Source organism: Chlorocebus sabaeus, chromosome 21 (assembly GCF_047675955.1).
Source record: "Chlorocebus sabaeus isolate Y175 chromosome 21, mChlSab1.0.hap1, whole genome shotgun sequence".
Lineage (NCBI taxonomy): Eukaryota > Metazoa > Chordata > Mammalia > Primates > Cercopithecidae > Chlorocebus > Chlorocebus sabaeus.
In genome coordinates, this window is record NC_132924.1 from 66,013,589 (window position 1) to 66,029,641 (window position 16,053).

Here is a 16,053-nt window from a genome sequence, read left to right on the forward strand (position 1 = left end):
ACTCTTTTTCCTTGGCATTAAAGCTTTCATCGGCAGTTTGCTGGTCTCTTTGCATGCATTGTTATTCTAGGAATTGAACATTTCATAGATTACTTGTATTTTCTTAAGCTTGATGACTTTCATTTATTACAAATGATGCTTATAGTGGGAAGAGCAGTATAGTCTTGAATTACTGTATGTGTTATAACTTCAGGCTCTGAACTTTGGTTGAATATTGGACTTTCCTTGAGAGCTTTTAAAAAGTACTGGTGGATGGCTAAGCCTCACACCCAATCAACTAAATCAGAATCCTTGCAGTGAGGAGACAGCCACTGCTGTTCTAGGGTCACTAGCTAGTTGGGACTAGGTTTAGAGATTGACATCCAATAAAAACTTTCTTTTATGACTTTATTTTCCTAGGGGAAGAAGATGGCTCTCTGTACCAACAATATAACAGACTTTACAGTAAAAGAAATAGTGGCAGGGTCAGATGATTACACAAATTTGGTAGGGGCATTTGTATGCCAGTCAACAATTATTCCTTCTGAAAGTAAGGGTTTCCGAGCAGCCTTGTCATCACAATCCATCATTCTGGCAGATACATTCTTAGGTAAGCTTCCTTTGGTTCATATATGCATGCATACATTTATTCTTAAATTATGCTGTGGATAACTTGTCATTGTATTGGTGTTTGCAAAAGATGATTAAGGCCCCCACAGGTAATTTTACATTATCACTTTGTAAGATGGTGAAAAAACTCCTACTAGTGGGGACTATTGATTAGTCTCTGAGAAGCTTCTGCATTTATGTGTTAATTCATATATAAGTATGACATTTTCTGAGGGTCTGTGCCTGGCATCAGACTTTCTTGAAGTTTAAGAGGCAGACCAATTTTAAAAACCAAAACTAAAAACAAAATAAGAATAGTAAACAAACAGAATCTACACCTAAATCATTTATATGCCACCAGTTTCCATCATCTTTTCTCGTACCAAAAGTAAGCAGGTGACAAACAGCAAAGGTGCTGAGTTTCATTCCTCATGTTCCCTTTTTGGCTCTGTAGTCCTGGCAGCCATAGGAAAGTTTCAAGAAGAATCTAGCTCTCTAATGAGTGACTCCTAGGGATCAAATGTATTATGATCTCTACAGTGGGGGTTAGGAATCTGTGGTTTTAACAAGCTTCATAGGTGATTCGGATGTGTGGCCAGATGTGAGAACATTGCTCCAGAGGAATTTAGCATTGACTTTCAGTACCAAGGTCAGTTCCTGGGGGCGGTGGGGGTTGCTCAGAGTGGGAACTCTGAAGCAAAGTTTGCTCTTATTGCTTGTGTTTTGGCTCTGTTATTTTGCTTATGAGAGGCGGGGGGAAAAAAAGCCTTAGTTTTCTGCTTACTAGATTAAGCAAATTTCAGAGTTATTTTCTGGAAATTATTAGGGCACAAATTTTTTTGCTTTGTCAAATACATCTGTATTGAATATGAGTAAAAAGCTGTATTAGCAAAGCAGCCCAACTCATTCGATAAAAGTCACTGGAGAATGAAAATTTTAAAGGACTTTTGAAATGTTAGAGAACTGAAAAGAACTTCATAGATTATCGAATTACTGCTTGCATTAGATTCAGGCAACAAGACCCGGGGAAGTGAAAAGACTTAAGCAAAATTATAAAGCTAGGGAGTAGAATCTTATCTCTTTCATTCTGGAGACTTTGGAAAATTTCTTATTTTTACCATGAATGCATTAATATAACACAGCATTTCTGTAAATACTGTAAAATGACAGTCACTAAAGCTATTTTCTATTCAAATCTACAGAGACCAAATAAAACCAATTTTCCATATTGCTTAATAGCTTCTTTCTAAATATCATCTAGGAGTTACAGTTGAAACCACATTGCAAAATATTAATATAAAAGAAGATATGTTCCCAGTTCCACCAAGCCAAATACCAGATGTGCATTTCTTTTATAAGTAAGTGAAGATGCTGTTTCCCTTGACTATATTTTAATCAAAAGAAACTAGTATATATGGAACACCAATACTCACATATTTATAATTGTGTGTATGTAATCATATACTGGATGTGAGTTCTTGTGGCAGAGAAGATCGATTATGTCACCTGAGGGTTCCTAGAATGTAGCTTATACTTAATAACAGTAACTGGTTCTTAAATGAAATATAGTAAAGAGTAGGAAACATGGAATATTTTGAAAGCCTTATATAGTTTCGTGTGTGTGTGTGTGTGTGTGTTCAATAAAGAGACTATTTCACTGTCTAGGCAATAATTATTTATAATTCACATATCAAAGCATCAGCATAAGTAGATATGGTCCTTGTTTCCTTAAGAATATTTTTGATTATAATATTTATTAAAATGATAATATCTTTACTAAATACTTTGATGATAACATCACCTGGGAAAGTAGTCAACTTTTCATAGGCAATGAAAGTAAATGAGGTGAAATTGTATTAAAATTGTAAATTAGTGAACTTTAATACATTTTTCTTTTTCATTTGTTCATGAAGCCTGAGAGCAATTATTCACATATTTTTGTCTTTATAATCTGTATTATATCTGTTTTCTAAAAATATTATTTGGCTTACAATAGGTCTTCTACAACGACAACATCTTGTATTAATGGCCGATCAACTGCTGTGAAAATGAGGTGTAATCCTACTAAATCTGGAGCAGGAGTGATTTCAGTCCCCAGGTATCCTTATTTCCATATGATTTGTGTTTACTATGAGGAAGAAAAACTCTCCAGAACATTACAATTTTAAAACACATTATCTATGAACAGAAAGCAGAAAGAAAACAGAAGAATCTGTAGTTTTGTTTTTTTTATAGGGATGTGCTGAGTGTCTATTAAGAGGAATAGGTCCTTGTACAATCTAAATACTTCCTAGCTAGCCTCTTGTATGACATATTCTTGTCCTGTTTGCATACAGTGTCTAATTTTTTTGAAAATTATTTAAGCAATATAAAATTAATTATTCTGCTTGTATCCCTGTATTTATTTTATTGTTTAGCCTCGATTTCCTTGAGAGCTGGATTGGTAGCTTTCCTGATTTTGGTACTAGATCAACAATTAACTAGCGGGGTGATCAAGTAATCTGACCTCTGAGTCATAGCTTTTTTTTCTGGAAGGGGATGGGGCCCAGGATAGATAATTTGTATTATCGATTTCTAACTCTTCAGTTTATTGATTAATGGTGGCAGAATTACCAAGTTAAGTCTGACTTATAGAATGTGGTTTATTTAACACTGATTAGCATTAAGGCAATAGCCCTCTATAGTCAAGATCTGAATAATGCAGTTCACCTTGGATGGGAACACAAGAAGAAAACAATTTATAGACTCAGAATTGTCAACTTAAATACAGACTGCTTTAATGGCATGAGTGACACTTGAATGCCTCCTGATTTTTTTCAGATATTCACTTTTCAGTATGAAGATTATTTATTTCTTTATATTTTATTTTTAATATTATTATTATTTTTTAACTTTTTTTGTAGAGATGGGAATCTCCCTACGTTGCCCAGGCTGGTCTCAAACTCCTAGCCTCAAGCGATTCTCTCTTCTCAGCCTCCCAAGCTGGGTTGGGATTACAGGTGTGAATCGTTGCACCCAACCAGATTATTCATTTCTAATCTTTGCTGAGTTAAGATACCTTTGGATCATAGCTTGATTTGCAGATATTTTTCCTCAAACTAGCAAAAGTGTATGTTTTTAAAAAGAAAATGATCGTGTTAATTTTGTTTTTGATAGTTTCACAGTAACCTTGGGAGAATTTTTTTTTTTTTTTTTGAGACGGAGTCTTGCTCTGTCGCCCAGGCTGGAGTGCAGTGGCCGGATCTCAGTTCACTGCAAGCTCCACCTCCCGGGTTTATGCCATTCTCCTGCCTCAGCCTCCCGAGTAGCTGGGACTACAGGCGCCCGCCACCTCGACCGGCTAGTTTTTTTTTTTTTTTGTATTTTTTAGTAGAGACGGGGTTTCACCGTATTAGCCAGGATGGTCTCGATCTCCTGACCTCGTGATCCGCCCGTCTCGGCCTCCCAAAGTGCTGGGATTACAGGCTTGAGCCACCGCGCCCGGCCTTTGGGAGATTTTAACCTGTCCTGATTATGTCACATCAGGATTGGAAATCAGAGGTGTAAGCATTGCTTCAAATACTTGTGTATCCTAAAAATACTTACAGGGGTAACACAGTATTTTGGGCTTATTTTTGGGCATAAAGGCACACTGACATTCTCTTTCACCAACTGCCGTGTTTCCACTTCTCGTAGATCTATGAATTAATTATTCTCTTCACCTGCTCAAAGTGAGAGACCGATGCAACAAGAGTAGTACCTAATAATAATAAAAGGGCATCCTGTGGTGGAGGATCCCTCTCCCAGCCTCCAAACTATAACGAAGGCAGAAAACCACCGTCCAAGAAAAGATGTGGTCAGAGATTCTCGCAATAAAAGCGTGTGTTTTTCATCTTCTCTGATATGCCACCATACAGTTCTGAGTTCAGGTGCTTAATCTATTTACTATAGCACATCTGGGGGTCATTTTATGACCCTGACAATTAACTTCTAGTCTCTAGGAGTTTACTTGAATAGCTTCCAAAGCCTCCTCTAGGCCTCTAACTCAAGTAGATGATGTTAATGAAGACTAGGTCTGTCCTTTAGGAAACACGTCACTCTCTCTCTCGTAAGGTGTGTTCTGATGCTTTCATTGTGATAAGGAAAATAGTCTCCTGGAGTTAAGTGATTGCATGCAGAAACTGAATTTTTCCTATGAGGAGAGGAAAACTTGTTTCTCCTTTGACCTCCAGGAATCTGCCACTCAGGGAAGTAAATGATCTTTCCCAGGGTTTATCAAGATCACCTGCAGCAGAATACCCTGGGATATCTATTGTAAACATTAATTTCTGGGCCGTCTCTAAAAATACAGAATCTTAGGTGCTGAGCACAGGAACATTTTTAAAAACCACAAGGCAATTCTGATGCCTACTGAAATTTGAGAACCAGATATTTTCCTAACTTGCATTTTGGAATTTTGTTTGTTTGTTTGTTTGCTGAGACAGATTCTCAAAATGTATTCCAAATTTTAGTTTTGTGAAAAGCTAATTTAAAATGTGACAGTCTAAAGGGTGTAGTCCTTCACCCATGTTTGATAAATCTTCATTTAGAGTTGTGATGCACACTGAAGTGTGCTGACCATTGCTTCAGGGAGCTGCTTGAACACTACAGCCTAAACGTGCCGACCTTTATTTATTTCTTGAATCAATTTCCCATCAGGGCACAAGAGGGAGCTCGGAGATCAGAACACGAGAAACAGCAGCTTTCCTGAAATTATTAGTTTTTTTTTTTCCTTTCTTTTAGTGGTGGGATTGAATAACTGTTTCCTACTAACAGGAAAAAAAAAAAAAAAAAAAAAAGGTCAACATAGCCCAGTTTCTCAGGCTGCTTTTTAAGAGGACTTCTTTTCTTTCTTTTCTCTCTCTCTCTTTCTTTCATTCATTCATTCTTTCTTTTTTTTTCTTTTTTCTTTCTTTCTTTCTTTTTTTTTTTTTTTTTTTCAGCTTTAAGATCTCCAGAGTGGAGGGAGGGAGATGCTAACCAGACACTTGCCTTGAGAAGCTTCATATGCTGACCAAAAAGTCTCAGAAGGAGACTTTGGTAGTGCAGAAGGAATGCCACTCTCAGGAATTCTCATTGCTTGGCCAAGAATCTTGGCAAGCCAGGCAAAAGTTTACTTTAGCAGGAGCAATGTTGGTTGGGGTTCTATATCTTGGTGTCCTGGGAAAATGTCTTAAGATCCCCAGACCTGGGAAAGTGAGAAAGTCTTAATAGAAAGTGAAATGGGCAAGAGAAAAGGGAAAATGTGTGTTCTTTGTGTATCACCTGAGAAATTAGAGGGAACAGCAAATTATCTGGGCTGCCTTCTCATCTGCAGCTGGAAACACCAGCCTGTCTATTTGGTCTGGCAAATGTAGTTGACTTCTAATTCCATAAAGTGTCTGGAGGGTATGAAACATTTTAGATAAAAACAGTACAGTGTTTATGGCAGATGTAATCTGACAGCTGGAGTGAAGTTACGAGATTTTCTAGTATAGTTTGCACCTTGAACAGAGAATAAACTGCTAGCACAATAGGCTGCTGATGTTCCTAAATATTAATAGATGCCCCTAAGTAGACGGCCCCCTAGCCTTTGCCTAAAAGGCTTCTTAAACCTCTAATCATTACCTTAGGTAGATAGAGGAACTGAAGGCTTTTCTTTTATTGGGAAGAATTTAGACCTAAGCATTGTGTCCAAAGGGTTCTTTTAAAAACATGAGAAATTTCTGTTAGTGAAAAGGGTATAAAAAAGCCTTATTAAAAAGCAGACAAAGGAAAGCATTTTTACTCTGATAATAGAGGTGCCACAGCATCTACAAGATCCTTGAGTCAAACACATTGACTTTACAGAGCAGGAAACAGTGATGGCCCAGGTTGTATAGCTTCAGTGTGGCATAGTCCAAGATGGAATAATTTTCTAACTGTGTGTTTTTTTCGTGCCATAATGCTTTCATCTTGCTGTTTTTTTCATTCAATTCCTCCTGGGCAGAGATTTGCAAAGAAGCACACTAAGTTACAGGCAAATATCACACTTACCCCAGAGGATAACTCAACTGATTTACAAGTTATTGGTGCCTTCATTTAAGTGAGTCATCTTTCCTCAAACAGGGTCTTTATTGATGCCACGAGTTAGAAGAAAATCATTTTTTTCTCTCTGTCAACTTCTGACTATATATAGCTGCTTGAGTAGTTTATAAATCAGCTTAAAATTGTTTTGCCAAAACCTCCTTCAAAATCCAAATTCATCTTCATTATCAGTGTAGCCTCTGGGAATATTGAATCTCACAAAAGGAATGCTTCACTGTTCTGTCCTGTTATAATCAAGGGTCAAACACTCCAGGGGTTTATTTCACAGATTCTCTCTATCAAATTCATTTAGAGTCTCTCTATCAAATTCATCAGATCTATTGGATGCTAATGTAGTATTTTCTTTGGTCTTTGGGGGAGGACTGTTAAAACCAAATTATCAATTTTCAGTTCTTAAGAGACATGGAAGGATGGTTGGTAAAATGAGTTCTCTTGTTTTCTTTTTCCCTAGAACAATTTATAGACAGATAATAGATACCTAAGTCTGTGCAAGTTAAATTAAAAAGACAATTTAACTCAAAAGACCAAAACTAAATACGTTCCTAGAATATTAAAAAGTAAAAAGGCATATAGAAGCATTATGAGCATAAGTGAAAACAGCTAAAATCCATTATGATCAAGAAATGAAAAAACTAAAACAGAATTGCTAAAACTATACATTTCAGACACTAATAAATAATCTTAAGACATGATATAAAAATTGAAACCATTCATAAAATTTTCAGATCAATTTTGAGATAAGGATGATAATTATTTCATTAAACAAGATAAAGAATGTGAAGATAAAACTAGGGAAAGTCAGTTAATTTAGTTTATCTCAGTTTTGATCTGATGCTGGCTTTTGATAGTTAACTCAGGATAGAGTCTTTAGACAGGGAGGTTTTTGCAGGAGATTGATAGAATTTTGTAAACCTGGATCTAAGAACTATGCATAAAAAATCTTACGTTCATACTCAATCTGTTGTGATATTCTTGTAGAAAACACCGGGTTCTTGTCACACATCCAGGAAAGAGTAGGCTTGCAGACACTTTGAAGGGTGAGGGGCTATGGAATTTATTGGGCGAAAAGTAAAAAGACTCAGCCAAGTGAGAGGGGTTCCTGTTAGCAAGCTCCCATCTCACAGGTTGAATCCTAGGTTACCACCCAGGAACAGGAGGGGCCAGGCTCCTCCCCCTGCAAAGGGCGCAAACTTCCCAAGGCCCCACCCCTTTCTTCCAGTGCCAGGCTGATTGGAGGTTTTCTGTGGAACCCTTTTTACTTGGTTGTCTCAGTCTGAATGTTTGTGTCTCCCCAAATGCATATGCTGAAATACCATTAATACTGTGGTGATAGTAGTAGGAGATGGTGTGTTGGGAGATTATCAGATCATGATGGCTCTCCCCACATGAATGAGATTAGTGCCCTTATGAAAGAGACTCCAGGCCTGGCACGGTGGCTCATGCCTGTAATCCCAGCACTTTGGGAGGCGGAGGCAGGCAGATCAAATGAGGTCGGGAGCTCGAGACCAGCCTGACCAACATGGAGAAACCCCGACTCTACTGAAAAATACAAAATTAGCCGGGCGTTGTGGCGGACGCCTGTAATCCCAGCTACTCGGGAGGCTGAGGCAGGAGAATCACTTGAACCCGGGAGGAGGAGATTGTGGTGAGCCCAGATCGCGCCATTGCACCCCAGCTTGGGCAACAAGATCAGAACTCTGTCTCAAGCAAAAAAAAAAAAAGCCGGGCATGGTGGCTCATGCCTGTAATCCCAGCACTTCGGGAGGCGGAGGCAGGCAGATCAAATGAGGTCGGGAGTTTGAGACCAGCCTGACTAACACGGTGAAACCTTGTCTCTACTAAAGGTTAGCTGGGCGTGGTGGCGGGCGCCTGTAGTCCCAGCTACTCAGGAGGCTGAGGCAGGAGAATGGCGTGAACCTGGGAGGCGAGGCTTGCAGTGAGCCGAGATTGGGCCATGACACTCTAGTCTGGGTGACAGAATGAGACTGTCTCAAAAAAAAAAAAAAAAAAAAAGACTCCAGAGAGCTAGCTAGCCGCTTCCACCACATGAGGATGCAGCAAAAAAGCCTATCTATGAAGCAGAGAGCAAGCCCTCACCAGACACTGAATCTGCTGACATTGTAATGTTGGACATCTTGGCCTGTAACTGTAAGAAGTATATATAAACTACCCAATTTAATATATTTTGTTATAGTAGCCTGAATGGACTACGACACATTTACAAACAATTTGTAATCTCTAGCCTCAGGGCAAAAAAATTTTTGAAGAAGATACAGTAGTATTTTTTGGGCCCCATACAAGAGGGGACAAGCCATCCCCAGCAGAGAAAGTCTGAGTCTCCTGAGATGCCAAAGGTGAGAGGAATTACCAGCAGCAGGTTAGAGACAGCACTGAAGCCAGTTTGAATACCCCAACATGGGGAGCTCACTGAAAAGCTCCATGCGAAAGCAGCTCAGCAACAATAGTTTACCCTGGAGGATAACTCAACTGACAAATTTTCTAGGTACACAAAATGTTCCCCTCAGTCTCCTCAGACAAAATCCAGAGGGATCAGAAACATATTGACAATATAGATATATGTGTTTTAACCTTTGTATTTTCTATTTTGGCGAAACAAATTTGTACTGAATTATAAACTATGCAAACAGTTAATAACAGGTTCAGTATTAAGTAATAATAGTTCATAAGAAAAGATTCTTCACGAATTCATAACACAAACCAAGTAGATCCTACTTTAGGAAAGATTTATTTAAAAGAAGACACTAATAGCTCATCTCTCAGTCCAGTTATCTCTCAGGGAATGTATCCCATTTTAGAATCCAAGACCTAATTTCCTAAAAAAAGTTAATGTGAATTCTTACATATTGCCAGGGCCACCCAGATTCATAAGGCAATCCTGAAGTAAAATAAGGAAACCGGGAAGTCTCTTATTCACTTACCTATAAAACCAAATCAAGGTCCACCTGGTTGTCCTTTGAATCGGTCTTTACCTAGAATTCATAGCACATCCAGCAATCCTGTAGAATCCTAGCCTGGAATGCCCCGGCTATCCATGACAGTGTACTGTCTCTTTAGACATTTATTCACTGGTTCCTATGGTGACTGCATAAACCAAAAATTATAAAAGAAGCACAATTTGTGGTACCTCTGCATTCCAGCTTAAAAAAGCTGGAGGAGGTGGCTGGAGATGATGATAGGACAAGTAATCAAAGGGAAAAGTATTTCAAGTACTTGACAATAAAACATTTATCTATTTTACTGTTTGTTTTTCTGTTTTCTTGGTAAGAGAAAGTATTTGTTTTTCTCTTATACTTTTTTCCTATTTTCATACTAAAAATAAGTGCTATTCAAATTATTATTGCTTCATACATCCCTGTTTCATACGGAAGGACTGATTTAAATTATGACATTTAGGTTTAACAAAGAATTAAATTTGGATGTTCCACAATTTAAATGATTCATCAGGTTAAAAGAATCAAATAATTGACTCTAAGGTAAACTACTTTGAGTAAAGCTAAGAGTATCTTTTAAAAAATGAAGTCTACCAAAGAAAGGCACTATAGTGTTTTGACACCCAACAGCAGCTTTATAAATTACATCAGTGTCGTGATTTTGTTGTTGCAGTTTCTGTGGTTCTAGCAGTTCTTTAGAAAGTGATATGCATTGCTAATAGTCTTTTATATTTTTCATTGCTCTAAACTTTCCAAAATTGTTCACTCATTTTATCCATTATAACTACCTCATGAAGTCAGTATAGCAGACATTTGATTTTGACAAATTACAAAAAGGTGGCAGGGGAAAGAAGGAGTTAAGTCGTTTGTAGGAAAACATAGTCATTTGAGTGTCCAGTTAGAATTGTAACCCAGATCTTTTCTTTAGAAGTTTTTGCAACTTTGATTAGTTTTCTCCTTTTTTTTTTTTCATTTATAGAGTTCATTTTTCTCGGATTTTAACAGACTTTCTCTTCTATTTTCCCAAGATAAACTGTTTTTTTTTTCTTACTCAAAACTTCACTGTTCTGGAAAATAAAATATAGAATAATTTGGGGAGGAAGATTTGAACTGGAGAGCACTTTTGCTGTTTTCACTAAATGAACAGGAAATTGTATTCTTGAATATTTTTCTCATTGTTTACCCAATATTTTAAAAAAGAAAAAATTTGAGTTGCTTTTTACTAATCTAGAAGGGGGAAAGTATGGATATTTTATGTGGCATGATTTTCATCTATTGTACTTACTTAAAAAAAAAAACCTGTCTTTGTTTCAGTCTGAGTATATTCATTACCCTTTTTTTTTTTTAGAAACAGAGAAATTAAGGCAGATAAGAGTTAAGCCGTTTTCCCCAGAGTCACTATTTGTCATTGTTCTTAGCCCTGACATATGGCATAGGGACTCAGTTACAGCATGCTATAAACAACATTGCTTTTATTCACATCCCACCACTTCTGCTTAGTGTACGGACACTTTGGAAAGATAGGCATGTAAAAATGCAGTCAATTTATAGACATGTAGATTTTTTTTTTTAGTGTTCATAACTTAAGGTGTCTTAGAATACATTTAGTTAACTAACAGTATGAAATTTTACTTTGCTGTTAGACTGAATATTATAGTTTTGGACCATGGATCACTGGAAAGGTATTTGAAGTTAAAGCTTCAAAAAGTGTTTTTTTTTAATTTTTCCTTATTATTTTGTGGCTATCCTTTTGCTATTAATGGTTTTAGGACACCTGTCCTCAGCACCAGCGGAGGTCTGAAGAAGGTTTTCAGGGCAAAGCCTATATTTATGTGGCTTGACTTAAGGAAGCCGAAAGTGGTAGACAATTTAAATTCCCCTACTTTTAATGCATTCATGAACAAAACAGCAGTTCTTACTAGAATCTGTCCAAATAGCTTCTGGCATCAATCAGTAAGGATTCTGTATACCATAACAGCCATTAATTTTTCAGCCATGCTGTGTTTACCTGTCCCAGAATGAAAGAGGCAAGCTGAGGTAATGGCCCCACCCACTAGAAAGAACAGTTTCCAAAAGTCTCCAGAGCCTCCCTAGTGGTTAGTTCTTTGTGCTCCTATCCCTGCGTCTAAGCCCCATCCACATCCATCATCTTCAGAGTAGTGAAGGTAACCAATTTTCAGGTTGTCATTAGGCCAAGGAAACCCAAGATTGCAATGTTATTTGCATCACTTAGTTGCATGCTGACCTCATGGTTGGTTTTTCACTTTAGAGAATTTTGTGGTGATACCTTTCTCCTACTTCTAAAAGACCAGGGTCCTGTGCAGCATTCTATTCCCTAAAGCATCTCGCCTAAGTACATTACCTTAAACAGAAGTTACAACCTCTGTAACATATGAGGCCTTTCATTACCTAGTTTCTCTCCGTATGCCCAGCACTCATGCGTTGCATTGCTCTTGAAACTTGCAACAATGACCCAGCTGTAATTTCCTGCCAATTAATAATACATTTTCATTCCTTTGCAGGAATTCCTTTGCTTTCTTCTTTTGTATTCTGGCTAACTCCTACCAAATATTCTAGACTCAGCTTAGATATCATTTCTACCAAGAAGCATTTCCGGAATTTTTTTTTTTTTTTTTTTTTTTTTTGTCATTGTCTCTCTCTCTTAAATTCAAAACAAAAAAGCTTTATAGAAATATGATTCCCCTACCATACAATTCAGTCATTTAAAGCATATAATTCAGTGGTGTTTAGAATATTCAGGGATATGGGCAACCACCACCACAGTCAGTTTTAGAAGATTTTCAATAGAAACCTCATATCCTTTAGCTCCCAGTCCCCTATGCCCCAGTCAGCTTCCCAGCCCTGAGCAACTACTAATTTACTTCCAGTCTCTATAGATTTCTCTATTCTGGACTTTGAATAGCATATGAATAGCATCATATAATTTGTGAAATTTTGTGACTGGTTTCTTTCACATAGCATAATATTTTCAAGGTTCTTCCAAGTTGTGACATGCCTTACTGCATTTCTTTTATGGCTGAATAATATCCTTTATACAGATATATTGCATTTTGTTTATGCTTTTGTCTGTTGATAAACATTTGGGTTGTTTCCACCTTTTGGTTTTTATATAAAATGCTGCTATAAACATTCGTGTACCAGTTTTTGTGTGAAGATATGTTTTCATTTCTCTTGGGTTTATACCTAGGAGTGAACTTGCTGGAATAAATAGTAACTTTACACTTAATTGGTTGAGGAACTGCTAAACTTTTCAAAGTAGGTGCACAATTTTATATTCCTATCAGCTGTGCATGAGGACACCAATTTCTCTACATCCTCACAACACTTGTTATTATCTTTTTGATTCCAGCCATCCTACTAGGTACAAACTCTTATCTCATAATGGTTTATGTCTTTTAGATTTTTTTCCACTTGTGTTTCTTCAGCATCCACACAGTGCTCCCCAGCATGTGATAGGTATTCTGATGTTGATTGAATGGGTTAAAAAGCTGTCATTTATGTATTTTTGGTTTTGTTTATGGTTTTAGCAAGTGCCCAGCAGGTACTTGTGATGGGTGTACATTCTATTTCCTGTGGGAGAGTGCTGAAGCTTGCCCTCTGTGCACGGAGCATGACTTCCATGAGATTGAGGGAGCCTGCAAGAGAGGATTTCAGGTAAGAGACAAACTCTCAAAGCAGAGCTTTGGCATTATAGTTGGTTAGTCTGGTATCACATCATAGAAACTAAGGTCCAGAAGTATGACAAAACCTTGTAGTTAACGTAATGTGACATTGGTAGGCATTCAAAATCAAGTTTGTTAGCTGAACTTTCAGATGCTAGGGTAGCTGCAGATGTGCACTGGGATTGAGGAAAATGAATCATGATAAGGGAGTCACAGGCTTTGAATATTTACCTGGATTATATGGGAATGATATCATTAAACCAAGATGTGATTTATATAATGCAGGTTAGGTATAATTAAGACGGGGATAATATAACTGACTCACTATAAGAAGCGTGCCTAAACAGTAAAGCATATACACGTAAAATTAAGATCCTACTTTATAGCTTCTTGCATTCATACTTAAATATTTTTTATTTCCATTTTATATTTAATACATTATGAAAACTTTCCCTTCTCATTAAATATATTTTTAAAAACATTTTTATTTATTGATAAATATTTTTAATATAATTTGGTGTTTAATAATACATTTGTTAGACATTTGAGAGAAAATTGAAAATAATCTTTTTATAAATAACTCTGTAGCAAACACCTTTGAAGGAAATTTGATTTTGTTAGTTTATTATTAGCAAGAGATTATTTGAATCCAAAAAGAATGGACATTTTTAAGGCTTGATACATATTACCAAATTACTTTGGTTGTATCAGTTTTCACTTTCTCCTCATTTTCACTTTTACCAGTAGTGTTTGAGAGAGACTGCTTCACTGCACTAACTTTGAGTAGTATCATATGAAAAAAAAAACACAAAACTTAATCTGCTTCAAGACCACTTGTTTACCACCACTCCATGCCCAGATTCCATTAAAATCATAATAAAGAAGCACAGAGGAAAGTAAACCAACACTAATTCTGGAAACCTGAAGGGAGAGTGGGCAGCAGAGAATTAGAGAGGGGAAGCAGTTTTCCCAGGAAGGTCTTGAAGGGCTTGCAGTTAGCAGGATGAAGGGCAGGAACTTGAGAGAAATGAAATCAGGATGCTTGCACCCAATCCCATGCATTCCAAGTATTTGACAGCAGTTGTATTCACCTCACCCCTAAGAAAAAACCATACAGAACTCTTCTCTAAGTTGCTGGTTTTCAAACTTTAATGACAGTGAACCTATATTAAGAATTATATTGTACATCAAACCCAGTATACACACACAAATTAGACACACAGAAATATGCCTAAAAGTGAGATAAAGTTTCAAGGAACAATATTTATTTTATATTTTATGATAAAGTACAAGCACAGAGTTAATGTAAAGTATATTTTTATTAATAATTTAATAAATTAATAATTTATTAATAATTTAATACAAAAAATAAACAAATAACACAAAAACAAAAATTAGGAAATGTGTTATTTAATTTGTCAAATGTGCTTCCCTGTAGATGGCTTATTCTAGTTCAGAGCACACAGGATCAGTGCCGCTCACTCAGCTAGCACACTGCTGAGACAGTTTCTTTTTAATATTTTTAAGTAGGTCAAGGATAAAAATTCCAGATTCACAAAAATAGTTTCTTGTTAATCCTCTTAATAATGATAATGCTTTTTCTACTTCACAATAGAAATTCTTCTTTACCTTTACTCTACAATTATGACAAACTGCTTATCTTATAATTGTTTTTTAGAGTAAATGAAAAACGAAGCTGCACTCTCTTTGGCTACCAAGTTTAATTCAAAGGTTTTTGAATGACTAAATGATCTTTTGTTCAAACATTCTTTAATATTTCTCTCCTGGAAGGTAATGAATGATGAGAAGGTTAAGACAGTAAAGTTGCAACAAGTTCTCTAATTTTATTTCATTCAAACTGTCTTCCTTGGTAGGGTCACTTCAACATATGATAAGATTGTTGAGAATAGATAGTTGCTGGGTGATTATTTAGTATTTGTTTTTGCCTTTAAAATGATACTTTTTGGATCACTTTGATGTGCTTGACATGTTGAAATTTATAACATCCCCCTATAGTTACACATTTAATTTGAGAAATACTGGAAGCAGTTAAATATATTCTTCTACTGTGCTTAGATACCAGTTTTGGAAATATTTGTCTAAGGAGCTTAAGCTTCAGTTACAAAACTATAATTATTATTCCTGAGTTCATAGACCTTACTTAGTGTATTCCATTGCAACTATAAAAAATGGGTATGATACAGTAAGTGGGAATAGCCACCTCCAATCACAGAATAAAATATTTTAAAAAGTCAACTCCTCTGTGAGCTTCAGATACAAATGACAGCTATTGCTGTTTTTTATTGTCAGTGAATATGTGTGGATTTCTTTGGATACCAAAGCTTCATAATGGAAGAAAAATAGTTATTGTGAAATATTGCAATGGGTATATTTAATCTTTTTAACCATCCCACTGTGTTTCAGTCCTATTTCCGACACCATCTTTATAATTTTTTACTTTATATTGATTGAGCATTCACTTTCTTAATTCTTTAGATATATCTAATACAGATGCATACGTTAAATTTATACAGGTCCTCCACATACAGCTGATATAAACAAAAAGAGCTGCACAACTTGTGATGAAAGTGCTCTTATCAAGTGGGATCTGTGAAATCTATACCAGGTTCTAAGTGTGTATTAAGCATTACTTATGTATGTCATGCAACACTAAAGATTTGAAGAGAAACTGTATTATTACTAAGGGGGGACTGTCTTAAAATTTATCTTTGAATTTATTTTACCCT

At 36.4% G+C, this 16,053-nt stretch overlaps 1 protein-coding gene across 5 annotated transcripts in view; it reads left to right on the top strand.

Annotated features, from left to right (window-relative positions):
- ELAPOR2 (endosome-lysosome associated apoptosis and autophagy regulator family member 2) overlaps nt 1–16,053 on the top strand; it is a 179,920-nt gene that overhangs the window by 145,892 nt on the left and 17,975 nt on the right. For all 5 annotated transcript variants that reach the window (XM_007982316.3, XM_007982319.3, XM_007982318.3 and 2 more), the window contains 4 exons: nt 400–589; nt 1,850–1,946; nt 2,585–2,686; nt 13,172–13,298. In XM_007982316.3, the coding sequence (XP_007980507.3) occupies nt 400–589; nt 1,850–1,946; nt 2,585–2,686; nt 13,172–13,298 (516 nt within the window). The remainder of the gene's footprint in view (nt 1–399; nt 590–1,849; nt 1,947–2,584; nt 2,687–13,171; nt 13,299–16,053) is intronic.